A 13883-nucleotide genomic window follows, 5' to 3' on the forward strand; every position below is an offset into this window, starting at 1 on the left:
TCTAAAGAATGATTTGTTCATTAATTGGATGCTGCAGTCTGTTCCTCACACAATGGTATGGTGTGGTTTAAAAAAATGAGTATTGTGAATTTTAAGACTTTCATGCTGCTTTTTGCAATTTATTGCGCCTTTTTTGTTCAGCAAAAGAAACGACATGATGAAAAAACAAACAAAGGTGAACTGTCCTGTTAAATATGTATTGTTAAGTTAAAATATTGCTGCTACAGCCTATAAAAAAACACTGTTCTCCTCTTCGACTCTATACTACCTTCGTCAGATATGGTGTAAACACTCCGTGAGCAGATCCCACCACAGCTCGCAGCTTAAACGTCTGCTTTGTTCACAATCCCCTGCTCTTCCTGGAGCTAAAGTTGATGTGACATTTTGTTCATTTTTTTGTCCAAGTTTTTTCTGCTTTTGGCATTGTTGAGGGAGGAGGGAGGAAGGCTTTTACCATCACATGTCGTCTGTTGAGGTCTTTCATAAATAATTCAGCTCAGTACATTGAAAGTGATGACAGCAAAACAACAAAACTCGGATAAAGTGCTATATTTAAAGTGATAGTTCTTCCAAAAATTAAAATGGTTTTATTATTTACTCACCCTCATGTTCATCCAATCCTGCATGGCTGATTTTCTTCTGTTGAATGCTCAAGAAGTTTAGCATGTTCAGAATGTCAAGCCTGTAAAATGACAAAAAGCTTCAGAAGCTGAAGTCATAGATTTATGTAAGGAAAAGATGGAAATTTGAGTGGTTATTTACAAATATGCGAATTTGATATGAAAAATTAATGTTTTTTTTTAAGCTTGACAGCCCCATTCTATGTTCACTTTTGTTGTATGAAAAAGAGCAGCTTGAACATCCTGCCCAAAATAACGAAAATTTAAGAGTTTGAAACTACATGAAGGTGAGAGCATAATGACAGAATAATTTTTCTGCAAATTATTCTTCTAAAAAAACTAAAGTTAATTTCAAGTTAAGAGATTAGCATAATTACATCAAATAGAACAGCAATAAATAACTTGATGCATGGCAATTATGAACAGAAGGGACACCGCAAAGATGAATTTGAAAGATTCCTAAAGATGAACCTAAAATAAGTGTGAAATCCCTACTGGAACATTTATATGAGGTATGAAGTAGATGATGTCTCTATTTCCGTTATGTGATGCGATGTGGAAATGATTCTGTCACATCTGAACAGGCTGATATGGTTCAAACTCCTTACAGTGTGAATGGCCCCAGGCCTGACTATATCGAGTACTGCTCTTTCTCATGGCTAAAACTCTGAGCATGGAGTTTATGGCCTCTTCTGTTTTTACTGTGCGAAGTAAAGAATTTCTGTTTCAATTTCATGCCTGTCAGGGATAGAACATGATAAAACGCAATGAAATGCTGCTCATTTGCTCAGTCTGTAAATGGACTAAACTGATGCACATGACAGAATTTGGTGGTACATGAATAAGTGAGTTTTTTGGCCTTGAGCCATAATGAACTCTTCTGCTTTTTTTTGGCCATGAAAATGAGACCCTGTTTAGTCACTGGAAAAGCAAAGAACGAATCCTTGAGGTAATGAAGGTCTCTTTCAATCATGTTGTGATATGCCATTGTAACGCAAGTGCTGTGAAATATAGGCAATGCCCTGAAAATGTGCTTTTCTCCCTGGTAACAACGACATTTATTTATTTATTTATTTAAATAATTTTTTTATAATTTTTAATTGTTAACATTAGGTAGCACATAAAAATTGATTGGTTGGTTGGTTGGTTGATTGATTGATTGATTGCTTCTTACAGTGTTTTGATTGAATGATGAACATGAATGGAGGGTCTTGTTCATCAGTAAATAGGATTGAACAATGCTACATAATAGGTTTGCATATATCAGTTGACCAACTCATCATATTTTGAATGATTTTGGTATGTAGTTAGTTTTGAAAAAGCACAGGGGATGGAATCACTTTTTGTTTTTTTGGTAAAAAGTCTTGAGTAAAAACCCCATTGTCTGAAGCGCTCTTGGTAACAACCACAATTTTATTAGGGATGCTCTCTGTAAATAAATATTTCTGTGAGATTACGCAAGCTACTTTTTTGTTGTTGCCGAAATTAGAGTGGAAAAATGCATGGGCTGATGAAAATAACGTTGTAATGTGTGAAAAATATCTTTATTTTTTTTCCTCCGTCGGATTTGGCAATTGTTGCGTCATTAATCATTGTGTGATCTTGGTCACTCATTTCAAGTAATAAAAGTTTCAATCATAAACGCACAACAGGTCTGAGTCACTCAGTCACATCAGCTTCCAGCTACGACTCCTATTAAATCAAGCAAGCAGAACGTTTCCTAAGGCAGCCTTTTTCTTTTTAATTTCCTAAAGATCCGTAGAATATCATTCATTACTAGAACTACACATATTTGGTTTTTAAAAGTCTCATAAATCAATAGTGGCCTGACTGCAATAATTATAACAAGTTAACATGTAATTTCCAGGCTGAAAGCCGCATGGCCGGATTTTAGCATATGCAAACGAGGTAATTCAAATAGTGTAGGGATATTAATACAGAAGGGCAGGTAACGAGGTGCGGGTCATGAATTATGCATCAAAAAGTGGTTGATCTTCAATAAAGGAAATGAATTCACTGTGTAATCTAATTAGTTATGGAAGTCTATTATGTCGAGCAGCAAAAAGCAACTGTCCTTGAAAATGAATTTATTTACAGTACATGTTAGCTCTTCGGAATGGAATTGCGTTCTGGTCCGAATGTTAACGGCAACCTCTGTCCCTCACCCCTCCCCTTCTCTCTCCACTTCCCTCTACCTCCCCCTTTCCGCCACTTCACTTCTGTTTTAGCTCAAGACCCGGGAGGCCTCCGAAACGGACCCAGAGTGTGACATCGCCGGAGAACCCTCACATCATGCCGCACTCTGTGCCAGGCCTCATGTCGCCGGGAATCATTCCCCCCACAGGTAACTCGCGCAGACCTCCCACGCCCCGGCCCGTTCTCGTAGCGACCCGCTGCACATCCGTTAAATGGCAGACTGCAAAATCTGACAGTCCTCATCCAAACTACCAGCCAGAACCATTGACCGTTCCCGTCGGCCCCCCTCCCTTCCCAGCAAGCCCCCCCCCTGTGCAACCACAGCTCCTGAATAAATTGGAGTGGAGAGTTGTTCTCTTCCAGATTATTATAGTGGATGCTGCATTCTGCCTTGAGTGGATTTTAATTAGCCCGATTAAATCCACTTCACTGCTAAATGTACATAGGCCGTCGTGATGTTAAAGTGAGCTTATCACCACAAGAATCAACAACAACCGTTTGTGCCTTCAGTTTGCCTGGAGCAACTCTTATGCTTTTGTTCTATTTATGGCTGGTTTTCATTGTAGCAGCTTTGAAGTCACTCACGAGAAAGGGTCCTGATTTACATATCGTGCTCTCGGTTGTTCTGCCATCTTTTAATAACACACACTCATTCGGTTATGGTTCACTCCTTCCTAATGTATAGTATAACTTAAATCTCTTTTGTGGATTCTTGAGCAATTATTTAACACAAAGCCATATACTCATCATTTTTAAACCAAACCATTTGTGTTATTATTATTTTTTCATTGCAAAGTATGATGTTTTCTGTCCTATAAGGCACATTATTTTGCTGTTACACAACAAGCTAACAATAAATCTTCAGACAAGCAGACTTCATGATGACTTTACATTTACAAGCATTTACTTTATCGAATGCCACTAAGCTATGCATTTTATCCGTATGCGTATTCCCTAGAAATATAACTTAATATTTGGGCATTGTTAGCACTAATACTGACCAGTCATCTTATTTAATCGTGGTTAGAATTATATAATGTTAGAATGTTAACTCTTTCCTCACCATTGACAGAAATGTCCGTCTTTCCGTGTTTTCACTGTTATACCGTACGGCAGAGAGCGCTATGACACATCTTCTTAAAGAGTACTGAATATCCGAAATAAAACACATGTGAAGAAGAAGCAGAAACAAACTATAGAATTTGTAAGCAGATCCATATGTAAAATCATCAACATTAAACAGCATAAAAATCAAAACTGACTAATATTACTGAATAAAATGACGACCCAGGAAGTGGCATAGGACTGTGAAAGCTTTGGTGGGGTTAATGGACTCAATCTACTCCATCTATATTTTGATCATCATTCTGAATCAGATCTAGACGTAGTCTTTGACAAAAACTCATTTTTCTCAGCTTTTTGCTCAAAATGTTGCTTTTTTATTAAACTTTCCCACATTCAAGTGTTGATAAAAAAGGAATGGATTAAGCTAGAATAAAACATTTTTGATTTTGTTTAAAAGCAGAGGATCTGTTCTTTCTTCTGACGTTTCGCATGTTTAGATATTCATAACAAAAAAATATTTTTGGGGCCATGAAACTTTTGTGGAAATGATAAGAAATGCTGCCGCTGGCTGGGAACTTTTTTCAAAAACGCTGGCGGGGAAAGAGTTAAGTGCACCTGGGAAACTCATACCTCTGTTTAAGTAACTGTTTCAGTCACAAATTCAAATCAGAAACAAAACACAGAAACAATAAAATAATAATTATATTGTTAACAATAAACCCAAATAAATACATTTGAACTACACTGAATTTAAAAATATGTACATTTTACATTTCTATGACTTATTTATACATTGTATCAAAACTAAATATTTGTTACATAATCCAAACCCTGAATTGTGAATGTTCCGTACATTGATCAAAAATTATTCATTATAATTCACTACAGACTTTCTTTCATTCACTGATCTATATTTAGATTATAGATATATCTTATATATATATATATCCACTTGTAAATATGACTTTCATGTGCTTGTAATCATGAAATTTCCAACTTTACGTGAAGGCACATAAAGGAAAGTTATTATAAAGTGATATATTCATACATTGTGACATACTGAAATGTGCTGGTAAATTCAAATTAAAATACAGACTAAATTTAATTTAAATATATTTCTTAACAATTATATTTAAATTAAATTTAGTCTGTATTTTAATTTGAATTTACCAGCACATTTCAGTATGTCACAATGTAGTCGTGAATTTGGCCACCACTCTTTGGGACATCTCAAACACAACACTTAAAAAAAAATATATATATATATTTATAATTTTCAGATTATACTGTAGCTCAAACAATAGAGCAGTAGCGCTAGCAACACCAAAGTCATGGGTCCAGTTTACAGGGAACGCATTAAAACGTGTTACTTGAGTTACACTAATCTAAAATAGTTTATGCACAAACCTAATTTATTTCCTGTATTTTATATCTTTTTGCAATCCGATATGATATTTCTGAGGAGGAAACTTTTGAAATTCCAGCTTGACAACAGAACTGGTCATTTTGAATGATGCCGCAGAAGCATTAGTGAAACAATCTGCTTGGGAAACTGCGTCCAACTGCCCATTTACAGTGTTCCTACGCAGTTTGGAAAAGTATGGAATTTGATTTGCAGAATTTCCAGACCTAAAGTAGACCATAATGCCCTGAAATATGAAAAGCCAAATTCTAAGCACTTTTTTTTTTTTTAACAATACCAGTCTTTTTTATAGACCCTTGAACTTGGCTAATGCCATCAGCCCATTTCGCGTCATGGTTTCACCACAGAGGATGCATTAAATTGGACATTAGGCCTTGAGATGGCATTGATTCACAAAGGAAATGGTTATAGTATATATAAAACAAAAATTGTAATGCGTAAAAATGCAAAAAATTCCTGTGCGCATGTGAATAGTTTCTCGAGTGCACAAAAAAAGTTTCTCGTGTGCATGCAAAAATCTGTACTTTTTTATTTCTTATATTAGTGGCTCAGTATGTTGTCACTTTGAGAAAATCAATGAAAGAAACCCTGAGAAAATAAAAATATTTACAGATGACTACTATAACCCAAATATAAATCTGAACACAATTCTGTATGAACCATTTATGTTAATTATGGTCCGAATATCTACAGAGAGGTTTGAAAATGAGATTCTGTAAAAGTATGGAATTTTGAAATGAAAAATGTGTTGGAACCCTGCCTTTATGTTTGAGTGAGGTCAGCCTATCAGTGTCTTGTTTAGAAACATGAACTTAAAGGCCAGTGGTAGAGCCCAGGATGAGAGTCTTCTCTTATTTAGTCCTTAGAACCCATGACAAAAACCCTTTGATATCCAAGCCTTTAAACCATGAGAGAGGCTCTGATCTTGACATTTTGGTTGAAACATCTAAAGAAAAGTAACATCTTATACAATCAAGTTTGTAAGGGTCTTCGGTTGTTTGATGAAGCGGCATACAATGAGTAGATGCAATGAGAGTTGCTCGCATTCGGTTCTTGGATCTCAGTTATCTTGACCAGCACCAGGATGGGGAGAGCAAATGTAGACAACAGCTCTATACTTGTTGATGTAACATCATCATAAAAGAGTGTATTTGTAATGTTGGCAAATGTTCAGGGCCTTTGTGCACAACAGTGTTAACCCAACACTTGAGATGTTTTCCTTCCAGTTGCATGTCATTTAGCACCCCAGTTACTTCGCTAGAATAGAGCCATTTTTATCTCACTGTTGGTCTCAGATTACTATATTGACCAGAAATTACTCTTACAGGTCATTTGCTCTGGGTTTGACAGAAATAAGAACCATGAAATGGATTTATAATTTGACATTATTTACATATACTACCATTCAAAAGTCTGTGGTGAGGTCAGTAAGATTTAAAAAAACTTGTATGAAGAACTTGAATGTAATTTACTGATCGAAACTGACAGTAAAACATTTATGATGCTACAAAAGGTTTCTATTTCAAATAAATGCTGTTATTTTAAAGTTTATATTCATCCTGATTTTTTTTTTTATCACAGTTTTCAGAAAAATATAGCATAACTGTTTTCAACATTGATATTAATGAGAAATGTTCTTGAAAAATAAATCATTATATTAGAATGATATATATATATATATATATATACTGAAGACAGTGAACAGTGTTTTACAGCTATTCAGGTAATGGCATCAGAGTATCATTCCATCAGTCTGTCATTAGGTGGACACAATCAACTAGAAATGCAGCAAGACTGGGAGAATAGACACAAAAAGAGGTTAATGAAACATGAGGCCTTCACGCAGATGCAAGATTACACTGTCATAAACAGATCAGTCAACTCTAATGTGACTCTCCTCAACCGAGTGTCGGCAGCTTATAATTGATGTGCTGTATTTGGCTCTAATGCAGACGGAACAATCCAGTCCTCATTGGCACAACCTCAGCTTTGTGTGTGCGATCGGTTCTCAATAGTCACTGAAACAGAGCTCATTTTTGAAAATATACTGAGTAAATAGTCACATTTAGCCTTGATCTCTATTAGGAGCGTGCACCATTGAGTCAGTAGATAAGCACTTTCTTATCATAAGCATGGCTAAGTCACTCTTTGTGTACTGATGTGAAGTTAATCTGATCTTAATTTAATTACACTATTAGTGGAAGGAGGCACATACATTTCTTATTTGTTATAAGAATGTTCTGACATTGAGCAGGTATGGGGCAGCCCGCATGTTAATTAATAATGAACATTCTGACAATATTCAGAGGCATGACAGCGTTAAGCCAGGCTGCTGCTGGTTCCTTTGCATATTAATAGATCCTTCATTATTATTTAATATGACAGCTGCTCCAAGGGCTACGATCAGACCCCATCTCTATTATTTGCTGTTTTGTGCGCAGTATGACAGTACCTAGTGATTCTTTATTTGTCCCCTCCCCTCGTCCCCATCTTACGCCCCGTCTGCCCGCTCGTTCTCTTTTATGTTTGGCTGTTTATATGTGGCTGAAGAGATCCTTGTGTCTGTGAAAAAAACAGACATGTGGGTCTGAATCTAAAGGTGACTTTCAAAAGTCGAAACATTGCGATCTGCTATTGGTGCTTGGCATACTAATGAATGCTAATTGAAGAAGGAGTGGGTCGCTCGTTGTGATGCTCAGACGTGCACGGGCACTACGAGTGGACTTGTTGCTGATGTGAAGAACAGTTTGTGGATGGGTACTCTGATGTAGATGTTACAGTCAAACCCCCTTGTAGCCTATGATGGATGTTATTTGTGATCTAATGAACTAAACTATCTCTCTGGAACAATAGTGAATGATAATGTAGAAGAGGACCCATAAACGTGAATACAATTGCTCATGAATGCTTGTAGGTGTAGCAGTGGCTCTCAACTGGTTTTTGACTGCTTCAGGACCCAGATTTTACATTTTACGTCAAGTAGTGGTTCAGTGCTGTACCAGAATGGTTTAAAAATTATTTATCTCCATAATAATATATTTCACAGTTGTTGTTTAGGATTTTATTATCTAATTATATATTATCTCCAAAACATGGGTGGCACAAACCATGTTTATCCTCGCTGCAAGTAAACCCATATTTAATGTGGTTTGGGTTTCATCTCATTTTTACTTGTATGGTTTTGTTGATTGTTTTTGAAGATTATTTGATTGCTTCATTCATTTTATTATTACTATTATTATTCAGTTTTTGACTGATGCAATCAATTTGTCCTAAATTCTGAAGTTTAATTGGTCTTTTGCCTTTAACTACAGCATTTGACAAACTTTTTTTATACTTATATTTATTTTGCTATCATAAATGTACAACAAATGTTTATTAGCAGCATATGTTTTTTTCCTTGCTGTCGTTGACTTTACCATTTCTGGGTCACAATCCACCAGCTGGGAGCCACTGGTCTATATTGTAATAGGCTAATTAAGCAGGAAATTGTGTTAAGCTGTTTATTGATAACATCCATACCTGCAGGACATTACGTATCAACATGTCCATTTTAGTTGATAAATCAATATGACGGATGTTTAATGCATTATTGAAGTGCTTAATTGTTGAAGTAAAAATTTTGGTAAAAGCAACTCAAGTGCCCGACTTTTCACACAAGCAACCGGAAGGTGATTTTATTCTTTTTTTTGTCACTTTTTTTTTTTCAGGTCTCTTCTACGCATACATCTCATTTAGAAAACAGTTGACTCTCTCCCATTAGACGCAAATGAAGATTGACCTTCGGTGCGACTGGAGGCCATATTTATTATGAGTGGGGGAGGGGTGGGGGTAGCTGCAGCTGTAGGGCATGAATATACAACAACAAACGAGAGCGGCCACTCCGACACAGTGTATACGATACATCAATATGGTACTGTTGTACTTTAAAATGCAAACAAGCCCAGAAAGCTGGTGGCATGCAATGTTGCTCACACCATCTGCCTGTCTGCTGCTGGGGAGGCAAGGTGGCGTATTAAAGCCACATGTTCAGTATCTTTCTTTTTCCTGTTCTCGTCGTGCTCAGGAAAGGAGACAGTGGCCAAATGGTCGCAGTCGAGTCATGTCAGTGAAAGTGACACTTTAGTGATGATGAATTTGCCAATTGGCTTCCCTCACGTGGTGGAAAACAAAAGCCAAACTATGAGCATATCACTGATTGGTACATAAGGGGAGTTTTACATTTTAAATACTGACTGCATCTTTTTAATAACTTTGCTAACAAGCGATACATATACTGTCCGTCAATTTAGCAACAAATGACGGGCCTATGTGTAATGATATGGAAAGAAAACATACAATAGTTGACTCGTAACGTAAAGTACTTTTTGTATTGCCTATTCAGTGTTTTATTTATTTTCCTCCTAATGTTGAGGATATTTTGGAGTTATTTTCTTAATTAATTGGCATATCTTGAAATTAATTGGACTAATTTTAAATTAATTAAGAGGATATTAATCATTAAATATGCAGGATACAGATCTGTTTAAATGATGCATTAATACAGGATAAAAAATTCAGTTATGACAGCTGTGACATTCAGTCACGATATTTAATATTTTGTGGTGTCATGACGTTGCTCAGCCCCTATTCCAGAATCCACTTTGCCTCATAAATGAGGTTATTGTACTGTAACCATTTTCAATACACTGTACTACGTACAAAATGAGACTGCGTTCACAGGATTCACTGAACAACGCTGGAAAAAAAGCTCAGCTTTGATTCATCCATTCACATCGTTTCATTAATCTTCATTCATGGATTCAAGGTCTCTTTCAAGGATCCTCCTTTTACTTTCTGCGAGTCTTTCAGGTGTTTTGTCATTGAAAAAGAGTAAATGACAGCGAGTCAGTTCTTTATCCAATCTCTCCATCTCCACTGTGCTCCTTTTAAACAAATCAAACAATGGAAAAAAAAAATGTATTATTGCCACTGGAACCAAAAGACTTTGAATTGCATCGTTCCTCTTCATTCAAAGGGGAATAAAAATGGATGTGCCGTTTAATGTTAGTGTGTTTGAGATGTTACAGACATTTGTGTGTGTATGAGTGCATATTTGAGCGCGTCTTCTTCGGTTTCCCACTGTTACAGACTGTTTGTTTTCACTTTGTCGTACATCCCCACCCGTTTATTTACAAACAGAAACCATGGCAACATGTCAGTCCTGATATGTTCTCCTGACTCCATCTGTCACCATCAAAGCTCAACGGCGTCATCTTTGCATTTAGAGAGAAAAAGAGATGGAAATCAGAGAAGACGTACATGACAGTGTGGCTTCCAGCTGAAAATGTTGCATCAGTCCAATGGGGCCAGCCGTGTAATCAAAAACAGCAAAGCTACTGTCGGTGATGGGATGCAAATGATCTGCTCTAGTTAAGACGCAGTGCTAGACTGAGTTAGGCTAGTGATGGGAGAAAAGACTGTCAAACTGTTATAGAGCGAAAAGCAGTTTTTCCCCCTTCTTTTTGAGGTAAAGCCCTACTCAAAGTAATGTGTATTTCAAAAACATGAGTGTAAAATTGTTATTTTGCCTTATTACATAATGTATTGATATTGGATATTTAATTATGCATGTTTATTTCCTCTATTTTTACATTTAGATTACCTTTGCGGTCATTTGATGCTCACTAAAGGTAATATTTAAACACAATAGGATACATTTATGATGTTATCTTTAGCAAATCTCAAAATGAATATCGATTTTTATTTTATTTTATTTTTACATTTATTTTGTAGACACAATATTATAATACAGTACAGCCAAATATTTGGGGTCAGTACAATTTTTCTTCACAACTTTTATTCAGAAAAATACAGTGAAAAAAGTAATTTTGTGAAATATTATTACAATTTAGAATAACTTTTTTATTTTTTTGTATATAAATGTAAATATAAATGTAATTTATATCCGTGATGGCACAGCTGAATTTTCGGCAGCCATTATTCCATTCTTAAGTGTCACATGATCCTTCAGAAATCATTCTAATATGCTGACTTTGTGCTCAATAAACATGTTAAAAACAGTTGGGATTAATTTTTTGTGGAATTTTTTTTCAGGATTCTTTGATATAGAAAGTTCAAAAGAACGGCATTTATTTGAAATCAAAATCTTTTCCTGCATTATAAATGTCTTTACTGTCACTTTTTATCAATTTAATGCATCCTATTTCAAATAGATTTTTTCCCCTTTAAAATTTGGAACGTGTTGTTCTCATGTGTGTTACTGTCTCTTATCCCCCTTGAAATTCCTCCACAATGTATTTACTAGAAGCATTTTTTGACCATGCCTTTGATTTAGGTCTATTTGAGCTGAACCCTTATGATGCAGTGACTCCATTTTTTTGTCCCCCATCTGCAGGTCTCACAGCCGCCGCTGCAGCCGCTGCGGCCGCCACCAACGCTGCTATTGCAGAGGCCATGAAGGTGAAGAAGATCAAACTGGAGGTGATGAGCAGCTACCATGGTAGCAACACCCAGCATGGGGCCGACTCAGAAAACGGAGACCTCAGCTCTAGTGTGGGTGAGTCACCATCCACCAACAGCATGACTCACACTGAATGCAGGCCCTGTTAACAGCCGTCTCACAACCCGTCACAAGTGGTCCGGCAAGACACAGGGCTGTTTACACCTGGAAGTAACATGCTTCTCAAATGTGTCTGCTTGTGATCAGATTTTGAGGGGAGGGTCCCTTATTTAATACTATATATTAATAAAGTGGGGAAAAAAAAGAAATTTGTTTGATTTAACTATTTAACCAAGTTAACCAACATGATCTGTCACTGCATGTTAATATCACACATGTCGGAGATGTTCTGTAAAGTCCTGTGCATGCATATGTATGTGCTTTCCAAATTTTCAACTAGAGGGTTATTTTCTTTTAAAGCCACATGTAGATACAAAGTTTAAAATCCTTGTTTTGGCACGTTTTTGATTGGCACATGAGTTGGTGGGACTCATTAGGGCAGAATGCGATGTGGTCATATGTTTTCCATTTCCTCCACGTATAGTTTGAGCATTCGCAAAGTGTTTTGGACCCCATTTACACCTTTATTTAGTGCTGTCCACTCAGATGACCAGAAACTGACCAGAAGCACTCAAAGCTTTCAATGCCAGTTTGAACAGGGTTTCAAACTTAAAGGGATAGTTTACCCAAATATTAGTTGTTCCAAACCTGTATGAATCATGTCTTTCTTCTGCTGAACACAAAAGAAGATATTTTGAAGAATATGGGAAACCAAATAGTTGATGTGCCCAATTGACTTCGATGGTATCAAAAAAAGATGGGGCCCATCAACTTTTTGGTTACTGACATTCTTCAAAATATCTTCTTTTATGTTCAGCAGAAGAAAGAAATTAGGGTAAATAATTACTGAATTCTCATCACTTAAAGGTAGGGCTGGGACAATAAATCGGGGACAACAAATTCTGTTTAAAAAGAGTTTTTCCGAATGCATAGCGATTCTCTCTTGAATTGATTCTGAGCTTAGATTTTAACAGCAGAAGGCACTGCATGCTTTAGAAACCCTGCTGGCTTCCAGTGCCTTAGACACACCACTTGAACCTTCTATGAAATAATTAATCATAAAGTTCGAAAAGGTTGAAGCGTATTAAGGGTGTTTGCAGTGGGCTGTTTACATTAATCTAGCGTCATAAAAACTTTCGGTGCAAGTACATTCTCAGACTCAGCAGAACGCACGAGGGCTCTTCTTCATGAGTATTTGAGCGTGCGGTTAAAAACTAGCCTAGAGCGCCATCAGCTGTTAAAAACTAAGCCCAGAGTCGATTCGAGAGAGAATGGCGATGCATTCGGAAAATATTTGAATCGATTTGCGATGAATCGATTTATTGTCGCAGCCCTACTCAAAGGGATAGTTCACCCAAAAATGAAAATTCTGTCATTATTTACTGACCCTCTTGTTGTTACAAACCTGTATGACTTTCTTTCTTCTTTGAAACACAGAAGAAGATATTTTGAAGAATTTAACTGTTTACATCCACACAATAAAAGTCAGTAGATCAAAGGTCCACATTTTTCAAAAAGACACTAAGAAATGTTTTTTTTTGTTCGTTCCCTAAAAGAATGTCAGGTTTACAGTTTTGGAATGAAATTTTTGAGTGAACTATGCCTTTGAGAACAAACTGATCTGCTGTTATCAAACTAAACATAATTCATTCTATTTATCCATGGAAAATTCTTAAAATATTTTCTTAAGCTCACTCAAATGCAGATCAAACAGCAAACCATATCAAATCTGTAAGAAAACTAGAAAGCTTTGTGTAATCTTGTTTTGAGCAGTCAGTTTGTTTGGCTGATTCCAAATTCATCATTAGCAGGTAATGCACTTTTAAAGTAGCTACACATCAAATGCATCCATGAGCACTTTATCCCAAAGCTAATAGCTATTAAGCGAGCCGCTAATTCAATTTGGTGAAGAAAATTAGTTTTGAATGTCCCCCGCTCCAATTAATCGTTTCTCAGATACATTCAGATTTTTTCCTCTCTCTCTTTGCAACATTACTTAAAGACATTTTTTGTGGAA

At 36.3% G+C, this 13883-nt stretch overlaps 1 protein-coding gene across 10 annotated transcripts in view; it reads left to right on the forward strand.

Annotated features, from left to right (window-relative positions):
• dachd (dachshund d) overlaps positions 1-13883 on the forward strand; it is a 117281-nt gene that overhangs the window by 60267 nt on the left and 43131 nt on the right. For 5 of the 10 annotated variants that reach the window (XM_077215603.1, XM_077215604.1, XM_077215606.1 and 2 more), the window contains exons 2-4: positions 2849-2964; positions 10944-10976; positions 11702-11863. In XM_077215603.1, coding sequence (XP_077071718.1) covers positions 2849-2964; positions 10944-10976; positions 11702-11863 — 311 coding nt within the window. The remainder of the gene's footprint in view (positions 1-2848; positions 2965-10943; positions 10977-11701; positions 11864-13883) is intronic. The other 5 variants (XM_077215605.1, XM_077215609.1, XM_077215611.1 and 2 more) reach the window with 2 other exon arrangements.

Source organism: Siphateles boraxobius, unplaced genomic scaffold, assembly GCF_051911475.1.
Source record: "Siphateles boraxobius isolate OS27281-9 unplaced genomic scaffold, OSU_SipBor_1 7, whole genome shotgun sequence".
Lineage (NCBI taxonomy): Eukaryota > Metazoa > Chordata > Actinopteri > Cypriniformes > Leuciscidae > Siphateles > Siphateles boraxobius.